The 18,067-nt window shown below is 47.6% G+C and overlaps 1 protein-coding gene across 1 annotated transcript in view; it reads left to right on the top strand.

The window, feature by feature from the left end:
- Positions 1 to 6,013: 6,013 nt before the first annotated feature.
- ABTB2 (ankyrin repeat and BTB domain containing 2) overlaps positions 6,014 to 18,067 on the top strand; it is a 142,127-nt gene continuing 130,073 nt past the window's right edge. Inside the window, exon 1 of the mRNA XM_064162968.1 lies at positions 6,014 to 7,261. Within this exon, the coding sequence (XP_064019038.1) occupies positions 6,397 to 7,261 (865 nt within the window). The 5' untranslated portion in view covers positions 6,014 to 6,396. The remainder of the gene's footprint in view (positions 7,262 to 18,067) is intronic.

Consider the following 18,067-nt stretch of genomic DNA (forward strand, 5'->3'; position numbering starts at 1 on the left):
GATTTGAGAGGGATTGGGAGGAAACTGGAAGGGACTGCGGAGGAATTGGGATGCAGAGGGAGGGAAGTGGAAGGGACTGCAAGGGAATTGGGAGGGACTGGAGGGATTTGGAGAGGTCTGGAACGGGCCTGGGAGGGGACTTGTTGAGACTGGGATCCGTACCTGGAGGCACTGGGAGCTATCCGGGAAGCACTGGGAGCCATCCTGGAAGCACTGGGAGCTGAACTGGGAGCCGCCATTGTGTCCCCTGCCACCATTTTGTCTCTCTCCCTCCCTCCCTGACGCTGTGAGGGGAAAGAGCGGGAAAGCCAGGCTGCGCTCTGATTGGCCAGCGGGGCTTAGGCGGGAAGCGCTCCCATTGGCTGCGCTGGGCCCAATTCCCCCACTTGGTGTGCACTTTGGGCCCAGTTCCTACCAGTTTGGGCCCAGTTTGTCCCAGTTTGGGACCACTTCCCTCCCAAGCCCACCCAGTCCCCTCCCATTTCCATCCCACTACCTCCCAGTCTCTACCAGTCCCTTCCCATTTCCATCCCACTACCTCCCAGTCTCTACCAGTCCCTTCCCATTTCCATCCCACTGCCTCCCAGCTCTCCCCAGTCCCCTCCCATTTACATCCCACTACCTCCCAGTCACCCCCCAGTCGTTCCCAGTCATTCTGGATTCCATCCCAATCCCATTTCCCTGCCAGTCACTCCCAGGGAGGGGAACTAAGAGGGACTGGGAGGAACTGGGACTGAACTAGGAAGGACTGGGATGGAACTGGGTGCGATTGGCAGGGACAGGGTGCGGGGTGCAGACTGTCGGGGACTTGGAGGGGATCTGCAAGAGACTGGAATTGACTGTGAGTGGATCTGGGAGGTACTGGGATCGGATCTGGGAGAGACTGAGAGGGGCTGGAAGGGATGGGGAGGAACGGAAGGGACTGGGAGGGGATCTGAGATCGACTGGAAGGGATGGGGAGGAATGGAAGGGACTGGGCGGGGATCTGGGCGGGACTGGGAGGGATAGGGACGGGGCTGGGATCGACTGGGCCGGTCCGGGCGGTATCTGTGTCGGCCTGGGAGCAGAGGAGAGCATGGGAGCCATCCTGTGAGCACTGTGCGTTGTCCTGGAGCACTGGGAGGTACTGGGATCCATACCTGGAGGCGCTGGGAGCTGAGCTGGGAGCGCTGGGAGCCGCCACGGAGCCCCCTGCGGCCGTTTTGTCTCCCTCCCCCCTCCCTCCCGGCGCCGTGAGGGGAAAGAGCGGGAAAGCCAGGCCGTGCTCTGATTGGCCAGCGGCGTTTGGGCGGGAAGCGCTCAGCCTCTGCGCTCTGGCAGGCTCTGGGGGGTCTCACTCTGGGTTTCGGTGTCCCCTTTGGCTCGGCCCCCCCAGCCACGGGCCCGGGGGCCTGGGGGTATCGAAAAGGCTTTTGGGGGCATCTAAAGGCGTCAGGGGTGAGCTGGAGGGGGTCTGTGGGTATCTAAAGGAGGCCTGTGGCCGTGTAGAGGGGTCAGGGACCCTCGTAAAGGGGTCCGTGGGCACCTAGAGTGGGTCTGGCGAGATGCAAAGGTGGAGGCTGTGCTTGCTGTGCAAGGCTGCTTGTGTGTGTGTGCTTTAGGTGTGGTTTGCTCTGGGGTGCAGTCAGTGTGTGCTGCTGTCCAGCCGAAGCACTGCAGAGCTGCTGCTTCTCCTTGCAGCACACGCTCAGAGGACAGGTCCCTGGATTGCAGTGCTGCTCCAATGGCCTGTGGTACCAGCACCCCCAGGTCCCTCTCTGCCTGGCTGCTCTCAGCCACTCTGGCCCCAGCCTGTAGCACTGCTTGGGGCTGTTGTGACCAACGTGCAGAACCCTGCCCTTGGCCTTGTTCAGTCTCATCTCACTGGTCTCTGCCCACCCATCCAGCCTGGCCAGGTGCCTCTGCAGTGCTCTCCTGTCCTCCAACAGATCCACAGCCTCTCCTAGCTTGGTGTCATCTGCAAACTTACTGATGCTGGACTCAGTCTCCTGGTGCAGATTATCAATAAAGCTATTGAATAGGACTGGGCCCAGCACTGACCCTTGGGGATCACCAAGTGACTGGCTTGTGACTGGCTGCCAATCCAAATAGGATTTACATAATTCAGACTTCCAGGGGACAGGGATAACATGATAAAACTTCTTCTCCAACTGTAGTAGATTTTGTACCTTTCCATGTTCCTGTGTACCTGCTGTACCAAATGCTGCACAGCTTTAAGGAAACTCTCACTCAGGTTCTCTGGAGGAAAATGTTATCTCTTTTCAGCAGCTCCCTTTTTACCTTCAGTCAGAGGTATCAAGCTGATTCAGATGGTACCTTCCGAGTAATTGAGCTCCATGTCCACATGTTTTCCACTCTGAACAGATGGAGATCAGCCTGGGGAAATCAGTTGTGCTCTCCTACTATTGCTATTTATTAGACTGCACATAACATTACAGGAGAAAAGGAAAATGGCCTAGAAATAAAAGAACAAATCTAAGTCTTGGAAAATGTAACTGTAGAATGTGGGTTTAGGATCAACAGTGGGAATGTTTTGTGCACAAAGCACAGGGAATAGAAATTGTTGGTCAACAAATTTGTGAATGGTTTTGTGGCTTGTTAGAGTAATGCAGAGGCTAAGCACAAAGCTAAGAATCATTGAATCAGAGTTGGAAGGGACCACAAGTATCATCTAGTTCCAACTCCCCTGCCATGGGCAGGGACATGTCACACTAGATCAGGCTGTCCAGAGTCTCATCCAGCCTGGCCTTAAACACCTGCAGGGATGAGGCTTTCACCACCTCCCTGGGCAGTCTATTCCAGGCTCTCACCACCCTCATGCTGAAGAGCTTCTTCCTAACATCCAGTTTGAATTTTCCCATTTCCAGCTTTGTTCCATTCTCCCCAGTCCTGTAGTAACTTGGCATCCTGAAAAGTCCCTCTCCAGCTTTCCTGTAGGCCCCCTTAAGATACTGAAAGATCACAAGAAGGCCACCTGGGAGCCTTCTCTGCAGACTGATCAGCCCCAACTCCCTCAGTCTCTCTTCATAGCAGAGCAGCTCCAGCCCTTCGGTTATCTTCATGGCTCCTTCTCTGGACACCTTCCAGCACATCCATGTGCCAGTCACTCAGGTTTCCACCACAGAAAGCTTGAGAAGATAATGTGAGGTCAGACTGAACACAGGATAATTCATAGCAAGGAACATGAAGTGGAGGCTTCTTTGGCATTGGAATGGGCTGCCCAGGGAGGCGGTGGAGTCACCATCCCTGGAGGTGTTGAAGCCAAGCCTGGATGAGGCACTTAGTGCCATGGTCTGGTTGACTGGATAGGGCTGGGTGAGAGGCTGCACTGGATGAGCTTGGAGCTCTCTTCCAACCTGCTTGATTCTGGGCAGCTCATTCCAGTCCCTGACCATTGTCTCCATGAAAAACTTTTCTCTATTGTCCAATGTAAATCTCCCTAGTCTCAGCTTGAGGCCATTCCCTCTTGTTCTGTCTCCAATTACCTGTGAGAAGAGACCAGCAGCAGCCTCTCTGCTGTGTGCCTTCAGGTAGCTGTAGACAGCAACGAGCAATGTTATTTGTTTGAGCTCTCTTGGCATCTAAAATAAGGCTGTGTCCCGAGAAAATCTTTCTCTTGTGAGCATCACCAAGTGAAAAATCTCCTTCATGGTTTCACTTTTTTCTTTGTCTGCCTGTCTTATTAATGTCAGCAGTGTACACAGGCTGAAGAGACACTCTCTACTTGTATCACACAGCTTCTGAGTGTGCATTTGGCAAGAGGAGGAACAAATTCTCTCACAAACTTTAATTAGGGATCATTTTCAGAGCTCTGTTTCTTAATGTTTGAGCTGAGCCTTCTGAAACAAGGGAGCCTACTGTGTCTTTTTACCCCTGTGCAGCTGTTTAAGGCCATACACTCAGTAAATACCTAAGCTCAGCAGAGCTCCATGTCACTGCTTTTCCCTCTCTCTGAGGCTCTCCTCTCAAAGGCCAAGCTATCAGGCACTGCTTGACAAAAAGACAACAATGGAACACACTCCTCAGCTGTTTGCCAAAGCTTGAAAAATATAAAAGCATCAGAGGTAAAGAAAGAAGCAAACTGCAGTAATATGTCAGGGGCAGAGCAGAAGGGAAGGTGCTTGACTCTAAGCAATAATCGCTACTAGTGGAGCAGCCACCAGGTAGCTGTACCTTGCTGTTTGCACAGGGGTTGCCAGAAGTGGAGGACTTGGAAAAGCACTTGCAAAGGAAAAAATCACCACCCCATAGGTCTGAGCTCTGCTGGCTTTTGTGTGTGTGTCTATTTTTATGGATTTAGAGAAGCAGACAAAAAAGATGCCTTACCCTTGAATCTCATGGCACTGCCAGGGAATTGCACCCAAGGAGTGCTGTTTTCCCAGGTTTTCAAGTGAGTAGAACAGTTTGGATCTTAATCTTGCTTTACATTTCTATATTAAAACCAAAGCTCTGCTTTTCTATTCCAGACAAAATCTATTTTTATTGATTCTTTTTTTTTTTTTGACTGACACAGATAATTACTCTTAGGTCTTGCATCGGTCAGGATCTTGCTCAGAACTCCTCTTGGAAATGGAAGTCATAGAATCATAGAATCAGTCAGGGTTGGAAGGGAGCACAAGGATCAGGCCAGTTCCAACCCCCCTGCCATGCCCAGGGACACCATACCCTAGAGCAGGCTGCACCCTACCCTGCTCAGCCAGCCTGGCCTCAAACACCTCCAGCCATGGGGCCTCAACCACCTCCCTGGGCAACCCCTGCCAGCCTCTCACCACTCTCATGCTCAACAACTTCCTCCTCACCTCCACTCTGACTCTCCCCACCTCCAGCTTTGCTCCATTCCCTCTAGTTCTATCACTCCCTGGCAGCCTAAAAAGTCCTTCCTCAACTTTTTTGTAGGCCCCCTTCAGGTCCTGGAAGGCCACAAGAAGGTCACCTGGGAGCCTCCTCTTCTCCAGCCTGCACAGCCCCAACTCTTTCAGTCTGTGCTCACAGCAGAGCTGCTGCAGCCCTCTGAGCATCCTCCTGGCCCTGCTCTGTACACGCTCCAGCACCTCCACATCCCCCTTGTAATGGGGGCTCCAGAACTGGATGCAGTACTGCAGGTGGGGTCTCAGCAGAGCACAGCCGAGGAGGAGAATCCCCTCCCTGGCCCTGCTGGCCACACTGCTGCTACTGCAGCCCAGGCTCTGCTTGGCCCTCCAGGCTGCAAGTGCCAATTAGCCTCAAACCAGCACAATCCATCCCTTGATTACTAACCGTGGTGGGGGAGTAGGTAACTGCCAAACCTGCACAGGATGCACAATTGATTGTCTAGGGTTCAGGATTGCAATTTAAAGGAATGTGGGAACAAAAAACCAAAACAAAACCAAACCTGAAAACTTGCTTGGAAAGTCCAAACATTAAAGTTCTCCATGAGTAGGAACCACCAAGTTGAATACTGCCCTACTTATGAAGGTAAGAGAGGTGGCCTCTGGAGGCACTTAGTGCCATGGGTTGGTTAGTTAGAAGGTGTTAGGTGATAGGTTGGACTTGATGATCTTAGAAGTCTTTTCCAACCTAGTTAATTCTATGGTTCTGTGATCATGACCTGTTCTAGTGGGAGGTGTCGCTGCCTATGGCAGAGGGTTGGAACTAGATGATCTTTGAGGTCCCTTTGAGGTCCCATTCTTATTTCGTATGAATGAAATAAATGTATTAAAGTAAAATGTACAGAAATGAATCAAAATGTATTAAAATAACATTTATAAGAAAGAAATAAATGCATCAAAACAAAATGCATTTGGCCCAGTCGTGCGCAGTTGGGAGGGCGGGCAGTTACGCCAGGCCAGCGGAGCCGGTGCCAAGGGCAGCCGCCTGGGGCTGGGTTCCGCGGCGCCGCCCGCCTCGTCCGGCCCTTACCCCGCCCTCTCGCGCTGTTCACACAGTGACCGCCCAGGTCGGATTTCATTGGCGTAGGCCGTCTCTGTCGGCGTCGCTGATTGGTGCGTTCTTCTCATAGGTCATTTGCATGCGGCAGTGCGCGGCGTCCCGGCAGAGCCGCGCGCAGGAGCCGAGCCGGAGCCGTTGCCGAGGGTCCTGCCGAGCGGCTCCTGCGCACTGCCCCGCGCCCGCCGCCCCGCGCGGGCAGCAGACCGTCGGGCCCGGGACTCGGCTCCCCACCGCCAGCTGTTGCCAGACGTCCCCCTCCCGAGGCAGAAGATGGCTGAGCACAGCCTCCTTGCGGGATGGAGTTAGTTCGTCGGCGGAGCGGGCGTGTGGGGAGGGCTCCTTCCCACTGTGCTGCAAATCCTCCCGAGCTGCTGGTGGGGCAGGCGGCTCTGGCTCGGTAAGCGCGGGAGGCATCTGCACCAGCCTCACTTTTCGTGCTCTTTGCGGTTGGCGTAGCCCGTCTTTCCTATGGCTGGCATATACAGCTCTACGCTGAAGACCCTGGAGGATTTAACTTTGGACTCTGGTTATGGGGCAGGGGATTCCTGCAGATCTCTTAGTCTCTCTTCTTCCAAGTCCAACTCCCAAGCCTTTACCTCTTCTCAGCACAGAGGCAACTGGTGGTGCTACTCGGGCTCCATGAACAGTAGGAATAACAGCTGGGATACCGTGAACACTGTTCTGGCGGAAGACCCCGAGGTTGCAGACATCTTCTCCAAGTGTCCTAAGCTGCCGGATCTAGAGGAATATCCTTGGACTGATGAAGACATTGGAAGAATACTTAGAAAAGGGAAAGGAGATGGCAGTACCAGAAGCTTTTCTCAGGAAGCTGTCAGGCGGCTCTCGCAGTTACTGAGGCGCGCCTTGATCAGGGTGTCCAGGGAAGCACAGCGGCTCAGCGTCATGCATTCCAAGTGCACCAGGTTCGAGGTGCAAAGCGCGATCAAGCTCATACAGAGCTGGTCCTTGTCAGAAAGCTGTGTCCTGGCGACTGTCAAAGCTCTCTCTCTGTACAGCATGAGTGCAGGAGACAGACTGAGGAAAGGTAAATCAGCTCGATGTGGCCTCACCTTTTCAGTGGGGAGGTTCTTCAGGTGGATGGTAGACACTAGGATCTCAGTCAGGATTCATGAGTATGCAGCCATCTCTTTAACTGCTTGCGTGGAAAACCTTGTAGAAGAGATCAGGGCTAGGGTTTTGGCGAGTCAGAGCCCAGATGGTGGAGGAGGGGAGATCTCAGCGGAAATCCTGGAGATGGTTATCAACAATGATGCAGAACTTTGGGGAGTGTTGCAACCTTATGAGCATCTCATCTGTGGGAAAAATGCTAATGGTAAGATCCATTCTACATTTTCTTTTCATACTTGCAGGCTTTACAGTGAAAATAGGGCTTGGGTGAGTGGGTTGGTTGTTTTTTTCTTTTCGTGTGAATTAAACCTAGTTATGGTTTGTGTGTACGTAAAGCAGATGTGACAGCTTCACCAAAAAAAGAATTATCCTGCTTTTATTCTTAAGAGGTACCAGTTCATACAGGGTGCAGAGGCTATGGGAAACCAAGCCCTTTTGTCCTAAAAAAAAACCAAAACATCTCCTGACTTTATACCAGCTACTGTTTTGGGCATTTTCACTCTTCAGTGGCATGTAAATATGCTTCTCTGTAACCATAGAATGAAATGTGCTTTGCAAGCTGCTTTCAGCAACACTTACATTATAGTCAATGTCTGTCAGTTTTGTATTAAAGATGCTGTTCCCAAGTACAGCTTGGAGAGGGAAAACAACACTTTGTAAAAAAATTGCAATAGTGAAATTCAGCTTCTGACTAAAAACTTACAACTACATGTTTCTTAGACCTCCTTCAAGCTCATCAGAAACCTGTGTTGTAATTAACCTCTGCACTAAATAAGAGCTTGTGCTTGGCTTGCAAAGTTGAGTATATGAGTAATGAGAATAACGTAGCATTAAGATGCTTACCTCTGTAATTTGTTTAGAAAACAGAAGGAAATAAGCAGATAAAGGAATGTTGGCATCTTCCTCGGAGACTGAGGAGCAATTTGAAAGGCTTAAGTCACGACAGCTCTGTGAAGAGGATGCATTGTTTATCTTGCATTTTCACACTGAGCAGTACCATATTTTTCCAAGGAAAATGTAAAGAAACATTCAATTTAGAAAATTCTTCTGTGTACTATACAGAGTTTCATGACTTCTGCTGTCTTTATGGTTACCAAGGTCAGATATTCCATGCTTAATACCTTTCTGATTTAACTCTTTATAATGCCAAGTGGTTTGGTCCTCTCGAAAAGATAATCTTATCACAAGAGACAAGTAATGGAGCAGGGTTTTTTTGAGGGGGAAAAAAATGTACCTCAGGTGAACTCAGTAATGAAACTGTCAGAAAAGGGCTGACTCAGCTTCTGCTCCTTGGGTGCACTGCTTGCTTGCAGTTCTCCCACACCGAAGCAATAATGTCACAACTCAGGTAGTATATGGGTGCGTTCACCACTGTCACCACTGGATCAGTGTGGTTCAAATTAAAGCATAAGAGGATGGCTGCTCTTAGAGTGCTCACAAAACCTCTCTTGTGCACTCTAGCTGCCCTCTCTATGCTGGCAGTGTTACTGAAGTTGTGTGAAATAAATCTGAATAGCCCTTTGGGATGTGCTCTTGGCACTGGTACAAGACAGAACTGTGACTTTAAAAGTCAGACATATGCATCTATATTTTTAACTAAATGCTTTTAGATGGAAGACTTTAAAGGTATGAGGATGTTTTGTCCTCTGCCGAAACACTTGCCCTCATTCTTTCTGAACCATGGCAGTATTTGTCACCAGGTCCTAAAAGAGGAAACTTTAGGGAAACTGAAGTAAAATATTGTGCTGTTGTGAAGTAAGGCATGTGCTTTAGACATTTTCTACTTGGTGCTCCTGCCACACAGGTTCTCTGTGTAAAATGAAGAAGAGTCAGTCCCTCACAGCTTTTTCTTTTTCCTTGAGAGAAATGTCCTTGGAAGAAATGCCACAAATGAATGGAAGCTGGTGTTCAACGGGAACAGGAGTGGGCTGTGCAGGAAAACACTTATAAATATTCAAACCACCAAATGGTCAGTTATGATAACGCTCCCACTGGCTGTGGAAGGATTGGCTTCTGTTGCGTCTTTTGTTGTTCCCATCTTTCAGATCAATGCTGTCAGTAACTGAATGCATTTTTTAAGTCCAGAAATTGAATCAAACCACACATGAAGCATCCTGCAATTTCCTGTGGCAGTCTGTCACTAATATTTTACCTGATGCAAGTCAATGCATCTTCTAAATGGCTTTTCTTGCATCTGTAAGAACAGAAATGGTATTATAGGAATGCAAAAACCACTTGAAATAACTTACTTATTCTCTCTCTAGGGATTGTAAATGAGTAGTACTGACATCATTCTCCACAGTGCTTTCAAATGATTGTCTCTTTTACTTTCATTTAAATCTGAAGTAGATCTAGTGGTAAAATAACTGGATTTATTGCAGTATAAGGAACAGGAAAACTGGCTTTACTGTCATTTTTTTTTCTTTTCTAGTAAGAGCATTTTAATGGAGTGCTTGTAAATTGTGAAGTTGGCATACAAGCAAAATGTTTTGATTTATAGCCCTGAGTTTGATGTTAGAGATAAAAAGCACTTGGAGGTTAAGTTTCTAACTTCAGTCGAGCGTAGCAATCTCTGGATGAAACCCATGGCAGTGTACTGTGTAGAAGATTGCACTGAATTATCATAATAGACCTTTCTGGCGTCATGATCTGTTGAATACTGTTTTCATTATTAGGTCGGGACAGTGTCCTTCTTTGCAGCCTGAGAAACAGTAACTGAATATATAAATCTCGTGAAGTCTTCAGAGACTGCAGGTTAGGTGTGTATGTCTTCAGTACCTAATCTCCCATCAAAGGCCATAGTCCAGACGCTGCTCTTAAAGAGGCTGAAAGCTTATACTCTGTATTGTAGCAAATGTTATAATCAACACATCATGTTGTGTCTGAAGGGTGAATGTCTGAGGAGAATTTTGATACTAATTTAAAAGAAATACTTGGTGCTTTGCTGATTTAGCCACCCTTTCCATCAAGCTGTTCCTTAATCAACTGTTTGCTGCTTCTATGAGGCATTTTCTGCTGTCAGTGTGACTTCTGACTTCATACTTGGGACTCAGGCTCTCTGCCTTGGAAGGAGGAATGTCACCTGAGCCGGTGACCGTGAGGAGTTGTGTCTGTGGAGCTCCCTGGATGTGTTAATGCCTCCAAGGCAAAGTCTTTTTATACAGAGTCTAGGTGGAATATTGGAAAAATAAAGCAGTGCAAGCTGGGAAGAAAAGGACACAAAAGCAGCAAAAATGACAAGCAGCTACTGAACAACATGGCTGCTAGAGGGTAGAACAACCCCAAAAAACGTTGTGCGAGTTGGAGTATCCCTTCTGTTTTCTGTTCGTAATTACACGGAGGTGTATGATACAGTCATGCATCATGGGTTGGCCTCTTCTCACATGCAGCAAGAAAGAGGACAAGAGGAATGGCCTCATGTTGTGCCAGGGGATGTTCAGCTTGAGCATTAGGAAAACTTTCTTCCCAGAAAGGGTTCTCAGGCATCTGAACAGGCTGCCCAGGGAGGTGCATGCTAACATCTGCTGTTGTGCTGTTAAACATGCAAACGGTTGCAGAGGTGCCGTTGTGCTCCAGCAGCAGTCTGAATAAGAAATGTCCATTTGCTCGCATTGAACTATGAGAATTCAGGCTGTGAACAAAAGAGTAAAATCAGTAATTTCTCCTTGTTTTAATGGGGTTAGTTTACATGTTATTTTGAATGTAAGTGCCTCCAGGACGCTTCCTTAATTTACAAACTGGGACAAAAATGTTTTGACAAAGCTCCGATTCCTTCTCTTGCATTTAAAACTAAAAAAGCTCCTGGACCTTGTTGAGAGCATCTAACTCAATTGAAGCATTCTGGATAGTGCATTTATGAGTGAGGAAAGCCTTGTAAGTGGAGTCTTCTTGTTAGTGCAGGCCTTGTCACAAGAAAGCAATAATAGAAAGAGGAAAGGACGCACAAATGTGGAAAGGTTTGTTCCTTTGCCAAACACATCCAGACTTGTTTCTGGCTGAGCTCACAGTTCCAGCTTGGTTATGACTTCATTCTGGTCTGTAGGAAACTTCTGGCTATGGTGGGTGTGATTTGGTATGCTTGGCAACTGGGGCAAGGTGAGACCAGCACTGGGACAGACCAGCCATGGGCAGGGCACATCTGAGGGTTGTTTGTCAACCCATAATTAATATGTCTGCCTGCAGCCTGCTAGGGTGGTGGCTGCAGCTTTTGTGAGCGTGGGATACATGGGAGAGAGTTGATAGTGAGAAAATAAGAGGGAGAGGTCTGTTGTAACTAGTAATGTCTTCAAGGGTGGAAACTAGAGATCAGTCATTTCCATTCAAGTTAAGTGGAAGTCTGAGCTATAAAGTCCTTGTCTATTAAAGCCTATTTATGTGTTATTTGTAGGTGACAATCCCTTAGAATTTTAAACTTCCTCCTCATGTGCTCAAAACCTGCTACTTAATGATGTGATTTCATTAACTATAGTCTAGCTGATGTGTTTTGTGGTCATCTTCTGGGGGATATTTGTTTGGATTGGTCTTTACTATGATCTTAATATTTGGTTGAAACTGATACTGAGTAGAGCTGAGATACTGGACAGTGACCTCTGAGAATCATTAAATCAGCTCACAGGGATTGCTGTGAATGTATTTACCTTCTTCCTGTTGACCGAGCAAAAGCTGTCTAATGTTCCTGGTGTGGGTTTTATCCGGGCAACTCAAAGGCTAGTTGTAAGCACTTGTTCAGCTTGTTCTGGTGAGGTAATTATTATTACTGGACCATTTCTTCCTGAAAACGTCTTTGTTCAGCAGGCTGCTTAACCTGAGCAAAACTGATCAAAATAGCAGCTTCCAGAGGGTGCTGCAGGGTTGCATGTAGTCATCTGTGCAGAGTGCTTTCAAGGCTGTGGAGTGATAGAGACAGTAGAAGGCAAAGCATTTGGGATCAGTGTGCATCATACATGTATTTTATGTGAAGGTTTCTCTCTGCACTGACTTATACTGGGAATATGCACCTCCACTAATCTGTTTATTTTAGGCACAAGTAGCGAGTCAGCTACGTGGCAACTCTATGAAAGTGAAATTGGAGTTTAAGCCCTGATTATTTTTTATTTTATTAAAAAACCCCAGAATGTTAGAGGTGTCTCCAGGTGATCAAAGTGACTGTGTTTGTGGTTTTTTCTGCCACAGCAGTCTGTCAGGAGACTGTATTTGATGCTCCCTGTCCAAAAATTGAAGAAGTCTTGACTTAAGCATGTTTTCTAGTTTTCCTCCTTTTTTTTTTTTGCCTAAGTAATTACTGTAAGGTTTGCATAGTAGCACCAAATGCTTGAGATGATGAAGGGTATTTGTGGTATCATCGTGAAGTAGGGGCCGAGCACCGCACCCCAGTAAACATTTCAGACCAGCTTTCCAGTTCATGCCTTAGATTTCTAACAAATGATAAATCTGCTGTGGGGCTGCGCAAGGTCAAAGTAAATGTGGTTTGTGATATTTCAGGGACGAGGGGAGAGGAACACGATGGAAAATATAATCTGCTTGTCACATTGTTCAGTGTTTATAACATTACAGTCCATACTGGGTACTTCTGTTACTTCATTTCTAGCCCAATCTGCTGCCTAAGACCTGGAGAACAAAGATTGTGAGTCTGTGTTTGTGCTGAGACTTGGACATTATGACATTCAGAGGCATAATTGTATTATTTTCTTGCTCCTATATCGTTCTTTATTTTTTCTTGATTCTTTCCAAGATGACAGTAAATAGATTTTCTTCTGATCTTTTACTGCATGTCAGCAAAGCATATTACTATTTCAGATGAAGGGCAACAGCTGAGTACTGGCATGCAGCTGAAATAGAAAACAGGCCAGTTTTTGCCTCATTCTTTCTTCAAACTGCTTCAGGTTTTTGATGTTTTAATAGAATTGAGTAGAATTCAGTCTTGGTTAAATAACTACCCAGATCTCTGTGCAATGCACAATCATGTCAAACCTAGGAGACAAAAGTAAAACCCTGGTTTTCTAGTTGCTTTTATACAGTCCACTCATCTTTAACTTTGATTCCACTTAGATGACCCACTGATGATCTTATAGCTTCTTTTAACCTGAAATAGTGTGTCATGGTCCGAACAGTGGACTCGTGGTGGTTCATCAGTGTGACTTCAAAGTGCCAACCACAGGCAACTCATGCCAAGGGGTTTTACTTCAGTCAGCAGGGAAACTCAGCAATAGAACAAGGGGACACAGCCTCAAGTTGTGCCAGGGGAGGTCTAGGCTGGCTGTTAGGAGGAAGTTGTTGGCAGAGAGAGTGATTGGTATTGGAATGGGCTGCCCAGGGAGGTGGTGGAGTTGCCATGCCTGGAGGTGTTCAAGCAAAGCCTGGATGAGGCATTTAGTGCCATGGTCTGGTTGACTGGATAGGGCTGGGTGCTAGGTTGGACTGGATGAGCTTGGGGGTCTCTTCCAGCCTGGATGATTCTATTGTTTGGCCTTAAGAAATAGAGATGAGTGAGAAGAGAAAGGGGGAAAAGTGAACTGAGGAGAGGAAAGGGGAAGAGTTCCTTTAGCCACCAACAATGCAAGGGTCCCAAAGAGCTCTCTCTGGTCCCAAGGTCTGGTCCTGCTGGTCCTCCTCCTCTTCTTGTTGTAGCCTTCTTTCTTCTTCTTGCTGGAAGAGACCTCTGCTGTTGTAGTGAAGTGCAGAGGTGAAGTTGAGAGCTTGAGCAGAAGCCCTTGGTGTTCTTGGGGCTCTTGAACTGTCACCTGTTGCTAGGGAGATCTCCTTTTATATTCAACTTCACCCCTGCCACTGACCAAGCTCCCCTCTCCCTGCTGTTCCTGCCCACCACCATGACACGTGTTCAAGGAGCAGTGCTTCAGGGTTGCTCTCCGCCGAAGGAGGCAGGCCCAAGGCATGGACTGCCCTGGAGGCAGGTAGCCTGAGGCCAGGAGGTGCGTTTGGGCATTACAATGATATTATAACAAGCAAAGTTCACTTGAGTCCACTGTTTCCTTAGCAATGCCAAAACATCAGTCTCTGGTGAGAGCAGCTCCGTTCTTTGGTTCCCAGATGATGCTCTTAAGCAGTGGAAGCCTTCGTCAGAGGGGGCACATATGGACCCTTGGTACCAGGCCGGTTTCTTCTCACCAAGTCTTGCATCTGTACCAGATTTCATGGTGTGGGAACAGCAGCTTAATCAGTAACTTATTATGGGGTAGGCCGCTGCAGACTCATTGTAAGATGTTAGCCTGACTTTTAGTCAAAGCCCTTGAAGGTAAGGGGGTCCTGATTCCTGATGGCAATGGTGAGACAGAGAATGCTCTTCAGACCGCTCAGTATCTTCCCAGAAGTGTGGGGAGTGGTGTCAAGATGCTGGGAGGGTTGTGAGGAGCCATTCCTCTGGGGTGGTGACTTCAGAAGTGTCTTTGTGAAGTGTGTTACTGTGTGCTGAATTTGGGAAGGCTCAGTAATGTGAGCCATAGTGCCACCGATGGACCAGTGTGTGGTGTGAAGGGCTCGCCTGTTTCTGCATCACAAAAAGTTGAGAAGCTTCCTTCCTTTTTTTTTTTCTTTTCAGTTTTTGTGCCAATTCCTTAGAGAATACCACAGGTCTGACCAAAATGCTGCGGATGGAGGTATGCTGTAATAACATAAGAGACAATGTATAATGAAATATACTTCCTCTCTGGGGGTGGATGCGATGTCTGGGTAACGGTACACTGATTTTCTGCTCTTCAGCTTGAACGTTATCTTGCCCCCTGCCCTTGCACTCAGCTGGCAGTAGCAGTTTTGTTTAGTCTAAAGATCATTAAAAAAATCTCTCCAGACTTGAACAGATGCAGTTTTATTGTGGTCTTAGTATGGTTTTCAGTACTTTTCAGTTGTATCAGATTTATAAAGTGCCTTTTGGGTACTCTTACTGAAGTGATAGTTTGAGTGGGGGGAAGAAGATGGAAAACTCTCACAGTGGGCAACCAAGACACAATTTTTATTACTTCTTTGTAATAAACTACTGACTACAGAATGAAATATACACAAACTTCTAAAGCTTGGATAAGGGCTCATGGGTGTTTGGGGGTATTTATTTTGTGTTTTACTTTTTTTGTTATTTCCCCAATAAGTGATATGAAAAGTTCTTTTATGTTGTGACAATATATATGGAAATTAATGGCTTGACTGAGTAACGGTTTTGTTTGAACTTAGAGGATATTTGAGGATGATGACAGTAAGATCATCAGGTAGGACATTTGTCAGAACAGTTGTCAGAGATGTTGAGGTGCTGGAACATGTCCAGAGAAGGGCAACAAAGCTGGTGAAGGGCCTGGAACACAAACCCTATGAGGAGAGGCTGAGGGAGCTGGGGTTCAGTCTGGAGAAGAGGAGGCTCAGCGCGGAGCTCATTGCTGTCTACAGCTACCTGAAGGGACACTGTAGCCAGGTGGGGGGTGGCCTCTTCTTCCAGGCAACCAGCAATAGAATAAGGGGACACAGTCTCAAGTTGTGCCAGGGGAAATATAGGCTGGATGTTAGGAGGAAGTTGTTCACAGAGAGAGTGACTGGCATTGGAATGGGCTGCCCAGGGAGGTGGTGGGTGGAGGCACTGTCCCTGGAGGTGTTCAAGAAAAGCCTGTATGAGGCACTCGGTGCCATGGTCTGGTTGACTGGATAGGGCTGGGTGCTAGGTTGGACTGGATGATCTTGGAGGTCTCTTCCAACCTGGTTGATTCTGTGATTCTATGAAGTGCCCCCAAAAGCATGCTCAAAATCCATGCCAGAAGTGCTTAAAGGCTGACCTTGCTGGAGCCAAACGCATCAGCTGCCTTCCCTTCAGTGGAGTTTTGGTCAGTATGCAGAATACAACCGTAAAATCACAGGCTGGTTTGGGTTGGAAGTGACCTTTAAGGTGATCTAGTCTAAGCCCTTGCAGCTTAGATGAGGGCTCTCAGTGCTCCAAGCAATTTGACCTGGAAAGGTTCCAGGGTGGGTTTGTGACTCTTAGTTCTGAACAGTGCTTCTACCTGTTAGGAGGTAGAAGATAGAAGTAAAAGGCAGAAATTCAGGAAAATTGATCAGAGTTGTGAAACAGGCTTGGGGGGGGGGGGGGGGTGTCCAATGGGCTTGTTTGCCAGTTCCGAGAGACCAGAGAGTTTCATCATGGAATAAAGCTAACAATAGCATAGGCATTACTTTGCTTATCAGAAAGGACTGGATTCTTTTCTGAAGCAGCTGCCTAGGCTTTTGCGCTGGAATCACTTGGATTGAGGCCACATGTTGGTCTGAAGTAGTTTTGGTTTAGTAATTTGCAATACATTTCAAGGCTTTACACCTCAAGGTGGGAGAAGCTTCCGTGGTGACCATTTATTCCATGGAAAACTTGGATGTCCTGTAGCATGTGCTGGGACAGGAGGGGTTTAAACCATTTTTATACTGAATTTCATAGCCACACCAGTGAGTGCAATATGGGTGCCTGGCATGCTCTTGTTAATGGAATTCCTCTAAAAGCTGCGTGTCCTTCTTCCCCCAGCCCTCTTGTGGCAATGCCAGATGCAGTCTAATATTAAAGCCACTCAGAAAAGATTCATGTCTAACACTACTCAATGGAAATTCCTTGGGATTTTTTCTGGAACCTATTCTCTGTGTGTATAATCTTGGGTCTTGTATTTTTGTTGCAGACACAGAGATGCAGCTTTGTCGTCAGTTATTTTGTGGAATGATGCATCTGCTGCACCTCAGCACTGGTGCATGTGGGTAGGGGACTGTTTTGCTTTGGTTTTAAACCTGCAGGAATTGAGTGCTAAAACTGGGTTCATTTTCTTCTACCTTGAGAGCAGCTCAGAATATAATTTTCCTTTTAAGAATGATGATGTGTACATAAGGGCTGCACGATTGTTTGTGTAGACCGCAGACGGCCAGAGCTGCCCCAAGGCAAGCACAACTTGTAAATGAAAATCCATATAATGTCTTAGCAGGAAGGTAGCTCTTGCTATATAGCCAGGTCTCGGATAATGTGTTGCGGCAGAAGATAGTCACTTGGCAGAGGGCATTTGGCCTACCACCATCTGCAAGCTTGCACTCCAGTTTTCTGCTGTTGCCATGGGCTGCAGACTCAGACAGGAAGTGATGGTAGGGTGGGAAGGGGTCCAAAACACACACAGCTAGTGGAAGGTTTGCAGTGAAAAGGGAGGCAGAGAACAGGCTATCTGTTCTCCTGCACAGGAGAGCTGGTCTCTCTGCTGCCCGCTTTCAGCCTCTCTCTCTATGCTCCTGTTTTAAAGTAGGGTTTGCATTTTTTCCACATAGAGTAGTGTGCTTAACTTTAGATGATCCATTTATACTTGAGGGGCCTGATTCAACCCTCATTCAATGACCACGCTGCTCGGAAAGTAGAGCAGAGCAGTGTTGAATCAAGCTCCTGACGCATATGGAGTGACCGTGGGGAGTTGGGTCTCAGCATGTCAAGCAGCACAGCCCCTGCCTCACTTCTTCACCACACCTCTGGGATTTGGTTTTGTTGTCAAGGAACAAGGCCTGGGTTCTGCATGCTGATTGGTGTGTACAGTGCAGAATATAGCTGTAACAGGCTCTGTCTGTGGTCTGTCACAGAATCACAGGAAGGGTAAGGGTTGGAAGTGACCTCTGGAGATCGTCCAGTCCAACTGCCTGCTGAACCAGGGCCACCCACAGCAGCCTGCAGTGGCCAGGTGGGCTTAGAGTCTCTCCGGAGAAGAAAACTCCACAGCCTCTCTGGGCAGCCTGCTTTAGGGCTCCAACACCCCCACAGTAAAAAAAAGTTCCTCCTCATGTTTAGATGGAACTTTCCACGTTTGTATGTGTTGCCTCTTGTCAAGAGACAGGGACGCAGAGGGTGCTAGGTTAGAGCTGGATGGCATTCTAGTTCTGGGTGGAGCACAGGGTCAGAGTTATCAATGTGTTTTCTTTGAACTCAGGGCTGAAACGGGGAGTACCGGGGTATCTTGGTTTGGAGGGCAGTTTTGTTACCTGTCAGTGAGAGAGCAAGCACAGTAACCTTCAG

Source organism: Pogoniulus pusillus, chromosome 24 (genome assembly GCF_015220805.1).
Source record: "Pogoniulus pusillus isolate bPogPus1 chromosome 24, bPogPus1.pri, whole genome shotgun sequence".
NCBI classification, from domain to species: domain Eukaryota; kingdom Metazoa; phylum Chordata; class Aves; order Piciformes; family Lybiidae; genus Pogoniulus; species Pogoniulus pusillus.